This window comes from Maniola jurtina, chromosome 9 (assembly GCF_905333055.1).
Source record: "Maniola jurtina chromosome 9, ilManJurt1.1, whole genome shotgun sequence".
Lineage (NCBI taxonomy): Eukaryota > Metazoa > Arthropoda > Insecta > Lepidoptera > Nymphalidae > Maniola > Maniola jurtina.
The window spans coordinates 15,021,635-15,042,061 of record NC_060037.1 but is presented as its reverse complement, the minus strand read 5'-3'; the positions used below and the strand labels follow the sequence as shown (position 1 = coordinate 15,042,061).

General features: G+C 45.7%; 1 protein-coding gene across 1 annotated transcript; it reads left to right on the top strand.

Annotated features, from left to right (window-relative positions):
- The first annotated feature begins 460 nt into the window (after window positions 1-460).
- On the top strand, window positions 461-18,738 carry LOC123868078 (cohesin subunit SA-2). The gene is made up of 20 exons (XM_045910430.1): window positions 461-1,168; window positions 1,339-1,509; window positions 2,035-2,239; window positions 2,545-2,770; window positions 3,120-3,243; window positions 3,595-3,773; window positions 4,166-4,388; window positions 5,131-5,262; window positions 5,383-5,502; window positions 5,999-6,157; window positions 6,411-6,623; window positions 7,284-7,448; window positions 7,613-7,792; window positions 7,974-8,127; window positions 10,282-10,412; window positions 10,523-10,693; window positions 11,200-11,406; window positions 14,209-14,344; window positions 14,998-15,058; window positions 17,975-18,738. Exons 1-20 carry the CDS (start codon window positions 692-694, stop codon window positions 18,459-18,461), a joined length of 3,921 nt encoding a protein of 1,306 aa, XP_045766386.1. The 5' UTR covers window positions 461-691; the 3' UTR covers window positions 18,462-18,738.
- The last annotated feature ends 1,689 nt before the right edge of the window (window positions 18,739-20,427 follow it).

The window sequence follows — 20,427 nt, the reverse complement described above, 5'->3', positions numbered from 1 at the left end:
AAACAAGCACTAGCAAGCTTTTGGATTAGCTTTGGGGTTTTTGGAGCTTGTCAACTCTTGGGAGCGCTTGTGGCTCGATGCGATTGGCTCCAAGCTAAACCATTGCCAAACACTGTGTACAAAAAGTATTCTTGGATGTTTGCTGATATAATTGCTGTATGTTATTTGTCGCAAGCGTCTGGCGGCACCATTACCTTTTTTCTGGTCGGTGTCTACCATAGATTATCAAGGTAGGGTAGATCAGGGTAGATGCATCGATATAATGGGTAGATACATGGACGTTTAGATACGGGTAGATTAATATCTCTATGCTAGGCACCATCTAAAGATGTAGGCTTCGATCATAGACCTCTATACAGATTACAGACACCTAACAGAGTACTCTTTTTTTTTTTCTTCTCGTCTGGCTTTACACACAGAGTACTCTGCTCTATGGAGAAGTAATTAATACATACTTAATCTGTGGAGGCGTCTGCGTGCGCCATTTTTCCCGTCATCCATTGTTATTTTTCCGAGTGTGCTATTGATTTTTGTAAATTTAGAAGAACCTTAAACAAAATCAATAGATAAAATGTTTTTGAGCAAAGTTTGTAGTGCCTCAATATCGTAGCACCTGCTTTAGGAAAGTAAAAATGTGAAGTTTTGTTATTGTAAATGAATTTTTGATCAAGAGAGTGAGAACAACGCCAAAATGCATCGACGAGGTGGGAAACGCATCCGAATGGATGACCCACCTCCGGAGTACGTGAATCCTATGACTCCAGCTACTCCGGCGGCCGACTACGGGGCTCCGCCTGAACCCGAGCCGGTGGCACCCATCAATACCATCACGAGAGGCGCCAACGCGGTGTCACCGTTTAGGACGCCGGAAGCGCTTCAGGAGGAGCCGGGAGAGACGCCGGAGGAGGAAGCGCGGTCGCCGTCCCCGGCACCGAGCAAGCGGATCACGCGCAGTCGAGGCCGCGGCGGTGACGGCGGCTACGTGGGGCGGCTGGCCGAGTCGCCGCCGCCGCCGCCACTGCGGCGCCGCGGGCGAGGTGGGCGCGGGCGCGGACGTGGCCGCGGCGCCGCGCCGCCGCCGGCCTACTCGCCGCCGCCGGTGTTGCTGCCGGGCGACGATGAGAACAGCCTCTACAACATTCTACGCTTCAACAAAACTGCTATTAACGTAAGTTACTTAAGTTAAATGTAAGAATTAAAAATATTTGATTTTGTTTAGGAACTTTACCCTAAGGTCACTGTAGAGATTGTGATTTCTCTCATAGCTGATTGCCTTGGTTATTTCCCTGAGTAACTTTTTCCTAGTACACTATTGAAATGAGAAAAAAAAAATTGCAGCAAGTGGTGGACATGTGGATAGAGGAGTACAAGAGCAACAGGGAGAGTGCTCTGGTGCAGCTCATGCAGTTCTTTATCAACTCCTCTGGATGCCGTGGCAAGGTCACTCCCAACATGGCACAGATGGATCACACCCTCATCATTAAGAAGATGACGCAGGAGTTTGATGAGGTACACTAATTATTATTATTTGTTTCATTTATTTGTATCAAACTGATAAAAAATAGACAAAGAAACACTTAATATCTAACAGTTGTTCATTATTTTGCTATTTAAAAAGGCTGAGAAATTTCTGTGCCAATACACATTTTATTAAGTTGAGAATATAATATAACTGATGAATTCCTTTGTGATAGAGTTGCATTATATCAGTTGCCTACAGGATGGTGTAGTTGTGATTTGTTATGATTTGAAAAGAGCAACTGCTGAGTTTCTCATCCAGCTCTTCACAGTAGGATCTGCACTGCGAACTGTGGTAGAGTCACAGACATAAGAGACACTAGTTGTCCTTCAAATTCAATTAAAAATGCCATAAGCCTACATTGTCATATTAGTTTAAAAAATGCGAAAAACCAAATTAAATTTGAATTTGGCGGGCAGGCCAGTCTCATGCCCCTTAAGCAGTTTGATGCAAGTGGGCCATAGGTCCAGGCCTTGTAAATTGTATGTGTTCATTTATTTTGTCATTGTTCACAGGAAAGTGGCGAGTATCCACTGATCATGACGGGGCAGACGTGGAAGAAGTTCCGCTCTAACTTCTGCGAGTTCATCCAGACCCTGGTGAAGATGTGCCAGTACTCCATCATCTATGACCAGTACCTGATGGACAATATCATCTCTCTGCTCACCGGCCTGTCCGACTCACAAGTGCGGGCCTTCAGGCACACTGCCACACTGGCTGGTAAGTAGTATAAATCCATATCATCAATCCACTACAGCTGAGCACGGGTCTCCTTTCAGAATGAGAAAGAGGGTTTAGGCAGGCGGAGTTCACACATATTTGAGAACCTTGAGTTTCCTCACAAGCTTTTCCTTCACCCTTACAGCAAGTAATACCCGGATTCCCTAAATAGGAGGCAGATATCTTATTACTGCTTATGAAGAGAGACATGAGACTGCACTCTCTTACATTGGTTCTGCTACACAGCTGGTAACTTGCTTCTAGGGTTTTCTGATAAATGAAGACTGTTTTACTCTTTACTATAGTGATGAAGCTGATGACGGCGCTGGTAGACGTGGCGCTGCTGACGAGCGTGAACTGCGACAACTGCCTGCGCCAGTACGAGGCGGAGCGGCTCAAGGCGCGCGACAAGCGCGCCAGCGAGCGCCTGGAAGTGCTGGTGGCGAAGCGCCAGGAGCTGGAGGAGAACATGGAGGAGATCAAGAACATGCTGTCCTACATGTTCAAGTCTGTCTTCGTACATCGCTACAGGTAACGTTCAGCTGAGATCTGATACTGCTTGTTGTTTTTGTTTCTTCTCTATGGCTCTTTGTCTGATACTGGTTCCTCCTTCGCCTTTCTACTATTGTATCACAATGTTGACAAGAGCTGCAGTACTTGTAGTTGAAATTCTACAGACATATATGAAGCGATTTGCTTCCTCGTATCTGATTTAAGCTGCTTGGATATGGAGTGCCCTTCTGGCATCAGTTTCTCCTCCACTTGTAATCTCGACCCTCAAGTCATGAGTGAATAGGCATCTTGTAGAAAAGTGTGCTCCATCTCACACTTACAAGCAGGTCTGTTTGCAGCTAAGCGCTAGTCTGTAAATGTTCCACAGGGACACACTGCCGGACATCAGAGCAATCACTATGTCAGAGATAGGCAACTGGATGGAGAAGTTCCCTGCTCACTTCCTGGACGACCTCTACCTCAAATACATTGGTTGGACTCTGCATGACAAGGTAACCAACAACACCTACAGTACATTTAGCTTTCAGTAGGTACATTTTATCCCCATATACAAACAGCATTCCGAACCAGTGGTAGATTATTTTGACGATTCGAAAGCACTTGTAAAAGTTTACTTGAATAAAAATGATTTGATTTGATTTGATTTGATACAGTGAAAAGTTTACTCATTTCAATTCATTTTATCAATCAATATGATATCATTTTGGGGTACTGATTGCGAAAATGACGTCCATTTTTAAATCCAAGATTTCAGCCATCTTAGATTTTTTTAAATTGCTATGAGTGTCATTGTAAAATTTTATTGGAATAAATATTTGTATTGTATTGTATGGATTGTGCAGGTGGGTGAGGTGCGCCTGCGCTGCCTGCAAGCGCTGCAGCCGCTGTACGAGTGCGACGAGCTGAAGAGCAAGCTGGAGCTGTTCACGTCCAAGTTCAAGGACCGGATAGTGTCCATGTCGCTGGACAAGGAGACGGAAGTCGCCGTGCACGCCGTGCGACTCGTCATCGCTATACTGAAGTGAGTCCATCACACGGCGTGTTCTATCGCCCTTATCATGGGGAACTTGTTGTTTGTTTCTACAACCGCACCGCACGCCACCGGCAATTTCATCCTCAACACCAGCGTGCCTGGTGCACTTTCCACTGCCTGTTGTGCCAGATCTCTTTCCAAGCACATGTGAACTGTGAAACCAACTCCCACTTGGTGGTGTTCCCACTAGATTTCTACAACAAATTCTTGAAAGGCAGGCAACACATTGGCGGTTCTTCTGATGCTGCAAATGCAGGTGACTCGGCTACTCATGTGCTTGCTATTTCTATACACAAACATAAAGATCTGAGTTAGTCTCAAGTCACACTTAAAGAAGCTTTACTGTAAAAACTTTAGTGTGTATGTGTGTTTCCGTGCAGGATGCACCCGGACGTGTTGACGGACAAGGACTGCGAGAACGTGTACGAGCTGGTGTACTCGTCGTGGCGCGGCGTGGCGGCGGCGGCCGGCGAGTTCCTCAACGTGCGCCTGTTCCGCTGCGACGACGCCGCCGCCCCGCCGCTGCGCTCGCGCCGCGGCAAGGAGCGCCTGCCCAACACGCCGCTCGTGCGCGACCTGGTGCAGTTCTTCATCGAGTCTGAGGTGTGCACCTATCTACCCACCCACTTAATAACAATATGCCAATCATTCTTTCATGCACATTCTCGTAGCATTCCACAATCACGCAACTGTAGCCGCCATGATGAATTTTGACTGTGACGTTACATGGATTGTAGTTGTAAAGTATTTCACTAAGAAAATGCTGTTGTTTCCCAATCTGTGTGATGTCATAAACCTAAACAAAACGCTAGCAAGCAGCTAGCATTTTTGCGGGGTAGGAAATACAAAATTTAAATGCATATTATTGATTGCGCTTTGAATAATCCCTACTTCCATACAAATATTATAAATGCGAAAGTGTGTCTGTCTGTCTGTCTGCTACCATTTCACGGCCCAACAGCTTAACCGATTCTGACGAAATTTTGTACAGGGTTAGCTTATATCCCAGGGACGGACATAGGCTAGGGTTAGCTTTTTACCCCAGAAAATCAAAAACCCATCCGCTTAACCGATTTGTATGAAATTTGATACCGAGGTAGCTTGCGTCCCTGTTATTCACATAGGCAACTTTTTATCCCGGAAAATAAAACAGTTCCCACGGGATGTTTAAAACTCTAAACCCACGCGGACAAAGTCGCGGGCATCCTCTAGTAATATAATAAATCGCCTTAGGATCAAATTAATACACATCAAAATATAGTGAAATAGCCTATTATGATATTCGCGCTGGGTGCTATCCATGCTCATTGCCGGCGCTGCTAATGCTAATCGTTTTCCCCGCCAGCTCCACGAGCACGGCGCCTACCTGGTGGACTCGCTGATCGAATCCAACCCCATGATGAAGGACTGGGAGTGCATGACGGACCTGCTGCTGGAGGAGGCCGGCCCGGGCGAGGAGGCGCTGGACAATAGACAGGTAGACTGTGATCGCCACCACACCCTGTCCTCATCCAGTCACCTCCATCGTGCCGGCTATGCCATGGCCATCGCCCCCTATTCAATTTGCTGATGGTCTCATAAAGTCAAATGTCCTCAGGAGTCATCACTCATCGAGCTGATGCTGTGCTGCGTGCGGCAGGCCAGCACGGGCGAGCCGCCGGTGGGCCGCGGCGCCTCGCGCAAACACCACCAGGTGCTGTCCAAGGAGCAGGCCAAGGTGAGCTCCTATGGCGTTAGTACCAAGTTAAATATCAGAAACTGTCTTTCATAAAACTTTCTGATCCACACTGGACGAAGATTTCTGATGGTTTGAAGGGTCTAGTACAAAATGAAAGGAGAGCGGGTTCCAACGTTCCGATGCGTAGAAGTGCATCCAGCGAACATTGGAACTGGACATTTAATCTGGCAAAATTCTGTTAGCTCGGCATATCAACCTAGTAAAATATGTAAAAGATGTTAGATTATGCCATAATATCATTAAAATACAGACCTACAGAGAAATACAGAAATTTTAAATAAAAGCACAGCAAAGACTAGCTATCTCATTCATCATTCACGCGTACAAAATATGGCACATATGCAACAACTAATAGCGGACAGACGTGCGTTATGATTGTCTAGGGGATACTGGGAGATATTTTCGCGCCAATCGAAAAGAAGATTTCTGTCCAAGCTGTGTATGTTGTAGACATTTGAGACGTGTTTGGACGCAGATGGTGAGCGACGACCGTGCCAAGATGACGACCCACTTCATGGTGACGTTGCCGGCGCTGCTGGAGAAGTACGGCGCGGACGCCGAGAAGCTCACCAACCTGGTGGCCATCCCGCAGTACTTCGACCTGGAGCTGTACACCACGCAACGCCAGGAGGGGGTGAGTGTGACGTGTTGGGACGCAGATGGTGAGCGACGACCGCGCCAAGATGACGACGCACTTCATGGTGACGTTGCCGGCGCTGCTGGAGAAGTACGGCGCGGACGCCGAGAAGCTCACCAACCTGGTGGCCATCCCGCAGTACTTCGACCTGGAGCTGTACACCACGCAACGCCAGGAGGGGGTGAGTGTGACGCATCAGCTAGTGACAAGACGCGAGAACAAGAAGTGTGATCGCAAATGGTGGTTTCAGAACTTGAACCTGCTGCTGGCGATGATCCGCGACATCGTCCAGAAGCAGACGGAAGCCGAGGTGCTGGAGACGTGCGGGCGCACGCTGGAGTTCCTGTGCAGCGAGCAGCACGCCGTGTACACGCGCTGCAACGTGGCGCGCGCCACCGTCACCGACGCGTGCGTCAACCGCTACAAGGAGGCCATCGACGAGTACCGCAGTCTCATCGAGGGGGTGAGTTGTCACAAGTCCACGGAAAATCTCGCCAATTTTTTTGTTAACATTTCCTCCGCGCAGTTTTGGTGCTCTTGTATTTTATTACGATACATTTGGATAAATAACGCATGCATTCTTATGCTAGATCCCTGGCTTAAATGTGTTGGCGACTTCTTGACTTGTTCTGGTTTGGTTTCTGCTCTTGTATAAAGGCCGACTTTGCATGTGTTTACATGCGAAGGTCCCTACTCCAGGCATCTGAGACCACTACAGATTTGGCAGGTTGCCCAGACTTCATTTGGCTTGGTTTTTTTCTGATCCACTTTTTGAACCTTTAGGTACAAAAACTGGATCAGAAAAGACTTCTTGTGTTCTTCTTACTCTTATCTGATTTATGCTCTTAAGGGTTTTATTAAATACACATGACGGTTCCCCGCTCCACCCATTCGAGATCATTTCAAATTTTGCACTGTTCAGGATGTGTTAAAGTCCACCCCCATGTTTTTCTTCCAGTCCCGTTCTTGTACCTTTACCAATCAGGATAAATTTCGCTTACCCTAAACGGTAGGAATTGTAATCGATCTAATTTGGCGTGTTATGCATGCTTGTTTTGGATGATTATGAATATTTTTTTGTAAGAGGAAGAGATGCGTAACAATATTTGTGATGAATCGTCAGGGCGAGACGCCGGACCAGGACGAGTCGTTCAATGTGATCAACTCGCTGCGCAAGGTGTCCATCATGTACATGTGCCACAACCTCAACGACACCAACATCTGGGACTCGCTGTTCGAGGACCTCCCCAAGTGCGTCAAGCAGAACGAGACGCAGATGCCCACACAGGTCAGTATGTCTCGGCGGATAGAACCACCGGATTTACCACTGACTTAGACTCTCGCCGACAACAACGGGATAACCTCTTTTTTATGAAAAAAAGCGATATGGGTGTTATTTTCGAGGGTTTTTAGGGTTCTGATAACGAAAATGGAGTCCATTTCCTGCCGCAGGCTCTGGTGTACGTGGTGCGGTCGTGCTTCTACTCCGTGCTGTGGTCGCTGCACGAGCTGGAGGAGCGAGGCGCCGCCAGCGAGGAGGCGGTCAGCGCGCTGCGCGAGCGTCTGTACGCCTACACCGCGCACTGCCGGGAAATCGTCGCCAACGGCGTCTCGTCCGACTTGCGGGAGGAGGTATGCTATCTACTTGTTTGCTGCATCAGCCTACTGTGCTCTCTAAACGCTTTGCAAAGAGGAGAAAACCTACAGGCTGCCACCACACTTCTGAAGGCTGCAGATTTACATGTACGCTGCAACTGGCGGGCAGCCGGTCCACCGGTGGCGTACTGTGTTGTAGCTCAGATTCGCTTTACAGGCGTACACGAGCATCTGCGATCTGCTGATCTTCTTCGCCGAGACGCCGGCGACAGCGGGCGGTGCGCGCCGGCTCTCGCTCGAGGCTGACGCGCCTCTCTGCGACCTGCTCAACGACTTCGTGCAGGAGTTCGTCTTCGTGCACCACAACTACGGTACTACGCACGCGCCACTCACACCACACCACACAAACACCACACATCACACACTCACCACACATCACACAAACACCACACATCACACACTCACCACACATCACACACTCACCACACATCACATACTCACCACACATCACACGCTCACCACACGTCACACATCCACCTCACATCACACACCATATACTCACCACATACTCCCCATAGTTCACATACATGCGCGCACAGACACACACGCCACACTCGCCACATACGCATCACACCTACGTGGAAACGCGGCATCACATACTTTGCCTACTTGGAACCAGTCTGTCTTTACCTTTAACATGTGTGGAAGCCGTCCACTTTGTCATTTACAGCGTGTACTATATACACACTAAAAATGAGAAAATCCTAATAAACATAATTATGTAAATATATGTATAAGAATCATATGTAATAAAATTTTGATGGATTACTCGGGGAGGGAAAGAAATAAGTTACATCAAAACACTTGAGGTTGTATTAGTGGGCATGCTTCACCGTGGAACATCTCATACGGACTTTACAATACATTTCCATTTCCGATTAGTTCCTGATTGCACCGTGTTGTAAAAATATCCAATTTCTAGTTTAACTCAATAACAAGTTACAGCTTTTCAAAGTGCAAAGCCATCGTCATCAAAAGTTACGCGCACAGTCTTGACAGCACGAGAGGAGGTTTTGCAGCACAAATAAAGGGAAAAATCCAGTTTACAAAAAATCATTCATTTCGAATTCTTTGTGAAAATATTACGCGAGTACTTTGTTTTGAGGCGGTTGAATAAATATTGTATTTTTAACCAAATTATACGTACCTAATCCTTCCAAGGAACGGAATCCTCGATGCGCAAGTGTGACTCGCACTTTATACTTTCTTATCCCTTTTTACAATTTGTCATCAATAAAAGCGTTAATTCGTCCAGGCTGGAAGGTTTGAACGCATTTTTTTTAAGTAACTCAACTTATTGTTGTTACGGTCCTCGTTTCGCGAATCTTTGGCTCCTTTTGTTCTCGTACAACTTGGACGGGAAAGTTCCTGTCACCGATGCTAACCCAGGCACGATAGGCAGATGTTACGACGAGAAAAAATATGCATTATTTTCGTTAGTAGTAAACGGACAGGAGTTAGTTAGCGGGCCGGCGCGCTCGGCCGCGGCCGCGCCCCTCGGCAGCGGGCGCGGTCGCGGGCGGCGGCGCGGCGCGTAACGTGCGTTGTTTGGTTGCATGTCGCGCTCCGGCGGCCGCCGCGGACCTCGCCGGTAAGCAGTCGCTCTCGCTCGCACTCCACGTGCGCGCATTTTGCCTTAGTAATGCCGCGCCGCCGCGAGGCGACGGTGGTCGGAGCCGCGCCGATCATAATGCATATTTTTGTCTCGACCGAGCGAACGCCGCGCGTTCTCCGCTGTGCGTGTGCGACCCGCCTAACATTACTAAGGGAAAATTGTCGCGCCCGCTTCTTCGGAGCGATCCGAAACCGCCCGCGCGGCCGCCGCGCCGTGCCGCCGGTTTCGGGTCGCCCTTTTTATTATATTAACACTCTTGAAGAGTTTCGTGGTTTCTGAGCATGTTTCGTTCTGCGTTGGATGATTAATTTTCGTTGCGAGTTACATCATCGTTTATGTTTTCTGCATTTCTTTTTAACATCGGTTGAGGTTTGTCATACTCTGCGGAGAGTCGAGGCTACAGCTTGGGAATTAACAACATCTTGGCATATCCCATCCGATCTCGCCCGCCCGGGCCGCGCCCTGTATGCACTAATCTGCGATGACAAACGGAGACGTACGCTTGTTCCTGTGAGAGTAGTTCGTAGAGTGGTGCATGACTCACATTCTGTAACTAGCTGCGTGAGATGTCTGACGCTGACTCGCCGGCGGGGAGTCGGCCGCACACTGACTCGCCGCCGGCGCGGCTTCCAACTAGCGCGTGTCACTCGACACTCAACTTTCTTTGCTTGTCACTATGACGCACCACAAACTGGTTTCTAGACACCGATGCAAGTAAAGTTGTCGGTAAAGCTGTTATTCGGGAATCGGGCAATGAAAGTCGTCGTCGATATCGACGGTGCCGTGTCTGGAAGCCAGTTTCCAGTAGCGCGCGCCGTCCGCACGCCGCTTGAACGCCGGCCGGTTGCAGACGGTCAAGACGAGAGACGCATCGAGGAGCTGCACAAGCGGCGCAACTTCCTGGCCGCCTACTGCAAGCTCATCGTGTACAACGTGGCGCCGCTTCGCCGCGCTGCGGACGTCTTCAAGCACTACATCAAGGTAACCAGATAGTATTTTATTTCCTCGCAATCGAAGTGAAAAGTCGGTTCTATAGCCTATGCACCTCTCTATGAAATGACACGTTTAAGTTCCGTGTTGGCGTGTTGCAGTGCTACAACGACTACGGCGACATCATCAAGGCGACGCTGAGCAAGGCGCGCGAGATCAACAAGCTCAACTGCGCGCTCACCATGCAGCTGGCCATGCAGGCGCTGTTCACGGACCTGCTGCAGAAGCACCCCGCGCCGACGCGCCAGCTGCCGGAATTTCTCGAGCTGAAGGTGACTGCCATTTAGATTTTTTTTAATTAAATTATTATAATTATAAATAATAACGTGCTCCTGTAAAAAGCATATTACGTAATTGAAGATTAAAATGGCGCCTAAGAACTCATTTTTTACGCATTATACGTTATTTCATCCAGTTCGCGCGGCTTTGTTTTAGTTGCTTCGGAAAAGACCACCCAATGTATTCTTGTCGCCAAAAAACACGCTGCCGAGTTTCTGGCTGGTTCTTCTCGGTAGGAACGGCATTCCGAACCAGTGGTAGATTTTTTTGACGATTCAAAAGCACTTGTAAAAGTTTAATTTAGTTCCAGACGTGAGCTTTTTCTTTTTTCCATTTCTCTATGATTGTTGGCATTTCTAGATATCTGTGAATTTTATCATTCAAAATATCAACATTTCAAAATATACTAACGATTATTATTTTTGAATTCAAATTTCATATTAGTCTGGGGGATCTCTTTTTTTGCGTGTAACCGGTAATACAGCAATATTCGGCGCAGGAGCTGGCGAAGCGCTTCTCGGTGATGTTCGGGCTGGACGCGGTGAAGAACCGCGAGGCGCTGACGGCGCTGCACCGCGCCGGCATCACGTTCGCCGCGCTGGACGGCGCCAGCGCCGCCGCGCCGCCGCCCCACCTGCTGTTCCTGGAGCCGCTGGCCGAGTTCTCCGGCAAGCTGCTGAAGCAGGACAAGCGCACCGTGCTCAAGGTACGTGCGAGGAGGATCTCACGCCTGCCACATGTTCGGCGCAGGAGCTGGCGAAGCGCTTCTCGGTGATGTTCGGGCTGGACGCGGTGAAGAACCGCGAGGCGCTGACGGCGCTGCACCGCGCCGGCATCACGTTCGCCGCGCTGGACGGCGCCAGCGCCGCCGCGCCGCCGCCCCACCTGCTGTTCCTGGAGCCGCTGGCCGAGTTCTCCGGCAAGCTGCTGAAGCAGGACAAGCGCACCGTGCTCAAGGTACGTGCGAGGAGGATCTCACGCCTGCCACATGTTCGGCGCAGGAGCTGGCGAAGCGCTTCTCGGTGATGTTCGGGCTGGACGCGGTGAAGAACCGCGAGGCGCTGACGGCGCTGCACCGCGCCGGCATCACGTTCGCCGCGCTGGACGGCGCCAGCGCCGCCGCGCCGCCGCCCCACCTGCTGTTCCTGGAGCCGCTGGCCGAGTTCTCCGGCAAGCTGCTGAAGCAGGACAAGCGCACCGTGCTCAAGGTACGTGCGAGGAGGATCTCACGCCTGCCACATGTTCGGCACAGAAGTAGTATCAGTAATCAGGTATCTAAGGAGTAGTCAAGGCTTGGGTTCATATCCAATGATATGAACCCAAGCTTGACTACTTTTATATGTCGTGATGACTACTCATGACGCTCTCACTAGATGGCGGAACGGGTACCTTCATCGGAAGTGAAAGAGAGCACGCAAATCTGAATCGCAATAACAGCGAGTTTAGGAATGTGCACTATATACCGGTTACATTTGACGAGCGAGACAAGTGCTAAGTGGGAGATCTCCGTTTGGTACGGTTGAGCCTACACGCCGCTCCCGTACATTGAAACATTTTTTAACAAACTAACGACATTTCAAATTATTATATGTAAAGTTTGCATTAAATTTATAATTTATTTAATAATCGGACAACACAGATCCATTAGTGTTAGTAACAAAAAACTTAAAAATTATGTTAGTACTTAAACACTAAGTAGTTAGTAACAATACAAACTTAAAAAAAAAAAAAAAACTATGTTAGTACTTAAACACTAAGTAGTTAGTAACAATAAAAAACTTAAAAACTATGTTAGTACTTAATTACTAAAAGGGATTTAGTCCTCAGCAGAGGACCATCCGCCTTATCACTAATCATACGCAGGATGCCGTTGCTGCTTCCACGGACTCTGCACAATAGTGAGGCTGTTGTCCGCGCCTTGGTAAACATAGCCGATGCACTGCAGAACCGAGGTTGCCGCAACAGAATCCTGAACGCATTATTGTATTGGACTCGCAGAGCATTGTAAGCCCTTTGCGTGTAGTGAACCCACAGGCTTGCTGAGTATAAGGATGTACAGTATGCCTTGAACAGTGTGATTTTCACAGCATCTGTACATCGGGCAAACCTTCGGGCCACCATATTCGCTCGGACTGACAATGCCCTGCGTTCCCTTTCCATATCGTCATCATCCTTAAGGTCCTCGGTTAACAAGTGTCCAAGGTATTTGAATTTGTGAACTCTATTAAGAGTTACTCCATTGAGTTTTAAAGGTGGAACATACGTTGGACACTTGGTACCCGCCTTAAAGATCATGACTTCCGTCTTCCTGACATTATACTTCAAGCCATGTGTTGCAGCATATGATCTTGCGAAGCGCACTGATTGAAGGAGCCAGCAGCACCATGTCATCGGCATAGCTGAGGTTGTTGATGCAGACACCGTCTACGTAGCAGCCTACCGGCATACTGCTGAGTCCCTCAATCAGCTCGTTCACGTACAGGCTGAAAAGCAATGGTGAGCTCAAACCACCCTGTCTGACGCCACATTCCAGCCTGTACGCGTCCGAGAGCTCATTCGCCCACTTCACTCGGTTCTCCTGACCTAGGTACCAATATTTAAAAAGACGATAAACTTCTGGTGGCAACCCTGTCTTTTTTAACTTAAGCCACAGATTGTCATATGGCACCAGATCAAAAGCCCGTGACAGGTCCAGGAAACAAGCATATACAGGAGTGCGTCTGTCAGTGTAGTACTTGACAGTATGCTTCAAACTCAGGATTGCAGTCTCTGTTGACAGTTCGGACCGAAATCCGAATTGAGCGTCATGCAGCTTAACGTGCTTCTTCAAATGCTGGTTGAGCACACTGTCAAGCACTTTCGCTATGGTAGTGGCTAGCGAAATCCTTGTCAGACACATCCCCCGTCCCGCTCTTTACAATAGGTACCACCACAGTTTTGATTAGGTCCGGAGGCAAATACGAGTGGCTTAGACACAGATTGAATAACAATGCCAAGACACGGGGCAAGTGATATCCCGCATGCTTCAGGTGTTCGATACTGAGTCCATCGTGACCAGGTGACTTACCACGCTTGGACTTACTGATAATTCGTCGTATATCTTTTGTTCCACGAGGCCCAGCACCGAAACTCTGTCGCTGCGGCCCAAGAGGCGACTTAACAGCAAAGTGATTAGCAAACAAGTTGGCAATCTCCTTTGGGCTAGAGATACCGTCGACGCTTGCTCGAATGCCTGGCCTAACATTAAGCTGATTTGTACATTTCCAAAAGCTCTTGAAATCAGCGTTAGCATGGTGTGCCGCCAGCATATCCATCTTTATTTGTTCCTGGTGATTTTGACACCACTTTAGTTTTCCTTTAAAAATTTTCTTTGACTCAGCCATGTCATTAAAAATAGGACCGCTAACTGGCTTGCCTAATTAAAGCCAATAATTTTGCAATTACGTACGGGTGCAGAGCTTGGCGATGTTTAGCGCAGTTATCGTGATGATGTGTGTGCATTGCGCAGTTCGCGGAGTCGCGCTTCGCGGCGGTGCAGTGGGGCGAGGAGTGGGCGCCGCTGCTCGCCTACCGCCACTCGCTGCTGACGGACGCGCCCGAGGAGCGCCCGCCGCCCGCGCGCCGCCACTACACACGCCGCAACCGTGAGACACTTAGTTGTTCATTTACTTCTGATGCCCCTCGCTTCTCCGCGATAAAAGCAGACTGAACAAGAGGGAGGGAACTCTCGATTTGATCTTGAATCGACGATATGCCAAACATTAGGCTATGGGTGACGTGAAATCATAGCATAATACGGTTATTTGCTTCCAATGTACTAAAATTTGACCACCATTTGACGCCTACCAGTGACGTCACGTTTTGTTAAACGTTTCCTAACTGTCGTGAACTGTAATAAATGTTGTCAATTTGGCAAGGTATAGAGGTAATACCAAAGATTATATAAATCGGTTAAACAGACAGACACACTTCCGCATTTATAATATGTATTAGGTATGGATTGGAATGGCGGTGCCATTTATACACTAATTAGACAGTTAATGAAAAATTATACAAAATACAATTTTTTTTTTAAATATTGTTCATATACAAGTTAGCCCTTGACTGAAATCTCACCTGATGGTAAGTGATGATGTAGAGGTATGGCAGTTTTTATGAAACCCCTTAGGCATCTACACGGCATCGTGGGGAACGCTAAATCGCTTGCCGGCACAGCTTTGTCGGTAGGGTAGTAACTAGCCATAGCCGAAGCCTCCCACTAGAAGAAATGAATTGTAATTAATTGTATTGCATCCAGGCGGACAGAACGAAGAGGAAGAAGGCGAAGACAACGCCGAGTCCGACTCCGAGCCGCCCGGGTGAGCACCTACACCTGTCCACTCTGCCATCAAGTAGAAGTATGGAGAGCTCACTTCCAATACTTACTTGAAGCAAATACCGCTACCGCTATCCTATTCCGACCAACTGATCAGAGCGAGAGATCGGACCCCAGTGTGGTGCTGTCTCGCTCTCGCTGCGCAATTGAAGTGGGATAGCGATAAGTAGGTTTTGCTTCAAGTAAGTATTACTAGTAATTTTGATATTGACGGCCTAATTCACAATCATTAACTACACAACAGGGATGGCGCCTAGTATTCAATAAATCGCTTATCAATCGTATCAGTGCCCATTGCGACCGAGGCGGCCACTGGCTTGTATGGAATACATACATGTGACATCATACACATTTGACATCATTTGTCCAACTTTTTTTAGCTAAATCGATAGTTAAAAATGATTAAAATTGTAGTTTGACGAACTTTTTAAGCTAAATCGAAAAAAAAGTTAGCAAAGTTAAATCTACCAGCGATTTTATGAATTTTGGAAGACTTTCTTACTACTAAGAAATAATTTATTTTAGACATATTCGTAGGCACCATCATTGTTAATTTTACAGGAGAACTGTTTAAAGTTCCTAGCACAAAAATGGTAGATTATTTTAAAACAGTTTAAGACTTTAGAACCTGATGGACAATTTGTGATCAGATCCTAAACTCTATTGATATGATCTATTTGTGTGCGTCATATCTGAACTTTAAACTGCTTTTTTCTAAAATCGACAATTGTGTAGTTAGAGCTTTTGTGAATTACTAAGCCATCAGTACGTCTCATCTAAATTAAAATACACAACACTATAATAGATAGGTACTTAAAATCGTGCCAAGTAATTCACTGTATGTAATATGTATGTGTATCATAATAGAAACTTAAATGACTTGACTTTTATACATTTTACATTTGACATTTTACATTGTGGTATCATTCTTGGATTTGTTGGAAAATGTGTTGGTATCTATTTGTATAAAATATTATAATACTTAAGTAATTATAATATAAAAATATGGTTTCAATATACAAATAACTTATTAAATTCGATAATATTATTATATCCCATCATAAATATCTTTTTACAGACCTATTACATATATTGTATCAATAAGATGTAATATTTGCTTAAAAATAGTCATGTTTTCTGGACCTTGTTTTGATAAGTGCCTTCCCCGTAATATGTTTTGTATGTATAATGTATGTATTTATGCAGTTATGGTATAATGTATTGAGAGACATACAAACTGTATACACACAGGCATTCTGAATAGTTCATTATGTTGATTAGTTAAGCATTAATTAGTTGGTAGTTGGATAAGTAGAGTCCGTACAGAGCGTATCATACACACATACATACAACTCGACCTGCCAATTCAACACTATAATATTATCATCATAATAAACTTGGCTAATATTCTTTTTTTTTTAATAAAAAAATACAGAAGTTTCCATTTTTTATGCCTAAAACTTGAGTGACTGATTGATTTAATCTTTATGCGTTAAAATACTTAATAATTTAGTATTTTAATTTAGAATTCCACTAAAGTTCGGTTGTTCTAAAATTGTTACATTTCTTAATTTATTTAGAAAATTTGTATTGTACACACACACATGTATACAGAAAACAATTACAAGAAACTATACATTTTAGTTCGTGATGTAGTTTAATGAAAGATGTAGTTAATTACAATAATAATATTTGTATGTAGAGTTGATATGTTCTACACGGGCTGTGTACGTTGTTTCTGTTGGTTAAAGGTAAGGATTATGTATGATTATACAAGTAAGTTTAATATATTTTTATATAATAAAAGACATTTTGAAAACATACTTTTTATTCACCTTTTTTCTCATGTTTCCCAACCAGCAGCAGTTGTATTCCTTCCTCCTCTATTTTTGAAACTACTCCATTGAGAAATTGAAATAACCGACTAATACTCGTAGTCTGTCCTGTATTAGTGTGAGTCAAATAACTATTTCGTCCACATTGGAGGTACACTCAAGAACTATACTGTTGTGGTTCAAGGGAGAGTAAGGTAGGTACAGGTACAGGCGATCGAGGGTTGTGTCTTCATAAACACAACGCCTCAATTCTGATGCTGCAGGGTGCCTACTGCACTCATAAGCATAAGAGGATTTAGAAGCTGTAGAGGGTGAACTGATATTTATGTGCCAAGAAACGACTTCATGATTAACTCCAAGTTCCAACCAGTTGATAATGCAGGGTAGTTTTATGCGCTCAAAGAAAGTTGGGAATCGTAAAGTCGTATCTACAATACCAATTCACAATAATTCACAGTTCCTAAACCCCTAGGATCTAGGAATGCAGTCTCGGGCATCATCATGGTTGAGGGCTGGGACTTGGAGTTCAATCATGAAGTCGTTTATTAGTACAATTACCTATTACTATATTCAGTACGTTTCATCAAGGTTCTGGCCCACGGGACGGGTCTAGCAACACCTACTGAATGTTAATTTTTAACAATCTTTTATACTTACAATAAGTATAATAAAATATATAAGTATGTAAATCCAGCTTTGCTACTTTAACGTAAAAAAACGAAATTTACTAATGCTCAAAATTTCAGCTTTGCTAAAATGTTGTAGGTTTGGAATTTGGATTTGAGACTCTCGGACCGCTCGCTCCTTTCCTCTGTTTGCCAGTAAAGTAGGTAAATGATACAAACTCGAGATTCGAAGAGCAGTCTCACTAAATGCATGCACCATTTGTATCCTACGAGTACCTATTTATCTTATATTAGAAACTAAAATATCCGACCACTTTAATACAGCTGTTTGTACCTACTTATTACAAATTCTAGATTGCAATGGACTCGTGCTCAATGCGTTTGCCTCGGATTTAATGCATACTTTTTCCATAATACTTATATATTTATTGTATCCAGGATATCCGCGTCCAGACGCCGCCGCACGTCCTCCTCGCGACGCTCCCGATCCTCCCGCAAGAAGGCGCGCCCCTCCCCCATTCCCTCCAAGACGCCGGCGCCCAGCCTCGCCTCCTCGCACAGGGACAAGTCTGAGTCATGCACACATGGAGTCAGGGACACGCCTGCGACGTCCTCATCGCCTGAGAAACCTCCAAGCGACAAGTCTGCGGTGACCTCGTCAGCCACGAGTTCGACCGGCGGCGACGAGTCTGCGCCGTCCTCGCCACCTGAGAGACCTTCCAGCGCCAAGTCTGCGCTGACCTCGTCAGCCACGAGTTCACCCGGCGGCGGCGACGAGTCTGCGCCGTCCTCGCCACCTGAGAGACCTTCCAGCGACAAGTCTGCGCTGACCTCATCAGTAAGGAGTTCGATTGACGACAAGTCTGCGGCGCCGAGACGGCAACCCATCATACTTAAGTTTTTCAAATCTAGGAATGGGTTTTAGCGCAATAGGTAGTTACCTACTTACATAATTGATGTGGTTTCAATGTACCTATACCGATGCTGTTTATTTAGATTTTGCACATGTTTTACATATTGTAGGTCTGAAAAACAGCTCAAGTGCGAGACTCGCACACAAAATTACCGTTCAAGGTAGGTATTACTCTAGGCTTCTTTTCCGTGCCTTTCGGTTCAGAGAAAGTAGGTACGTAAAGATAAGTACAAAGGGAAACATTAATTTCGATGTTATAATATTGAGTAAGAACTTATTGATTTTTTGTTTTATTTTAATACCAAAGTACTTATTTTATATTAAACTACAGTTTGATTATTCAAATCGCTGGTTTTTATTTTAAACCTATTTTGTCCCGTACTCTTCCTGTAGGTAGGTATAATGAGTAGGTAGGTACTAGGTAGTAGGTACTTATGCTAAAACTAACTGCAGGGTGATTCGAGAAATCAGTGATCAACACGAATGATAGCTACCGAAGTCATTTGACATTTATTTTTAATCCATTTAAGGTTTCTAGAAAAAATATTTTAATATCACTAAGTGAAGTCGCGATGTAGAATGTAGGTACATAATGTCAAACGAGCTTGATGGCTACCATTGTGTTGATCACTGAGTTAGCCTGTTAGCCGGACGACTTTTGTACGTAGGCACCTCCATACCTACATCTGTAGTAATAAGTATTATAAATGCGAAAGTGTGTCTGTCTGTCTGCGAGCTTTTCACGACCCATCCGTTTACCGATTTTGACGGGTACAGATTATAGCGTGAACTCAGGGAATGGACATAGGCTACTTTTAGATTCCTAACCTCCGCTCCCGGGGCAAGCTTCCGGAAAACAAGGAGTTCCGACGAGATTTCTAAAACCTAACTTAACGTGGGCTCAGTTACGCGTATCGTCATCTACCTACTTCGTTATTGAAAATTGAGATGCAAGCTGTACCTATCACGTCAGAATCGGCTAAACGGATGATCCGTAAAAACTAGCAGACAGACAGACACACCTACACATTTATAATATGAGTATGGATATGCGCTGTTTGCATAATATGTAAGTACTTAATATGAAGTAGGTAGGTAGGCAGCGTCGCGCGGTGGGCGGCGCGCGGCGCGCACGCCTGGCGCGAGGCACGCCCCCTGCGTGTAAGTGTAAATCTCACTGTGATAAGCTCTGCCTGTAAGTTTGTTGAGGATCTCACTCAAACCAGGGCGCGTTTGGAACCTTCGTAGCGTTACTTTCAAGCTGATATCAATATTATTAAACTAGATGACGCCCGCAGCTTCGCCCGCGTGGATTTAGGTTTTTAATATAACTATCTATACTATAAATAAAATTGGAGTGTCTGTCTGTAATTTCGAAATAACAACCTCATATTAAGCTCATATGGTTATTTGAACGATACCAACACCGAATCACACGTTTTTAAAATTTTTGTCTGTCTGTCTGTCTGTCTGTCTGTTTGAAAAGGGTAATCTTCGGAACGGCTGAACCGATTTTGAAAGGACTTTGACAGACAAGTTGAGGATTGACCAGGGCGTGACATAGGCTACTTTTTTAACCGACTTTCAAAAAGGGAGTTGTGTTTTTCTACCTATGTACACCGAAATCTCCGAGATTTCTGAACCGATTTGCGTAATTTCTTTTTTAATCGATAGAGGAACTTTGCGACATTGTTTCATAAAAAATTTGGAGTCCAACTCCTCAGTCCTGATGCTGCAGGGGATCTGACCAATCCACGCGGGCGAAGCTGCGGGCATCAGCTAGTATATAATAATAATAATAACTAATATACCTACTTACTTACCTACTTGCAGCCGAAATTGTTATACTTACTTAGGTAACAAAAATTGGTTAAGTGCGTTACAGTCTACAGAAGGGCCGTAGTCATGAAAGTTGCTACTTAGTTGCTAAAAATTTGGCGGTCTCAGGGTTGGTAAAAAAAAACAGTTTAAAAAAGCA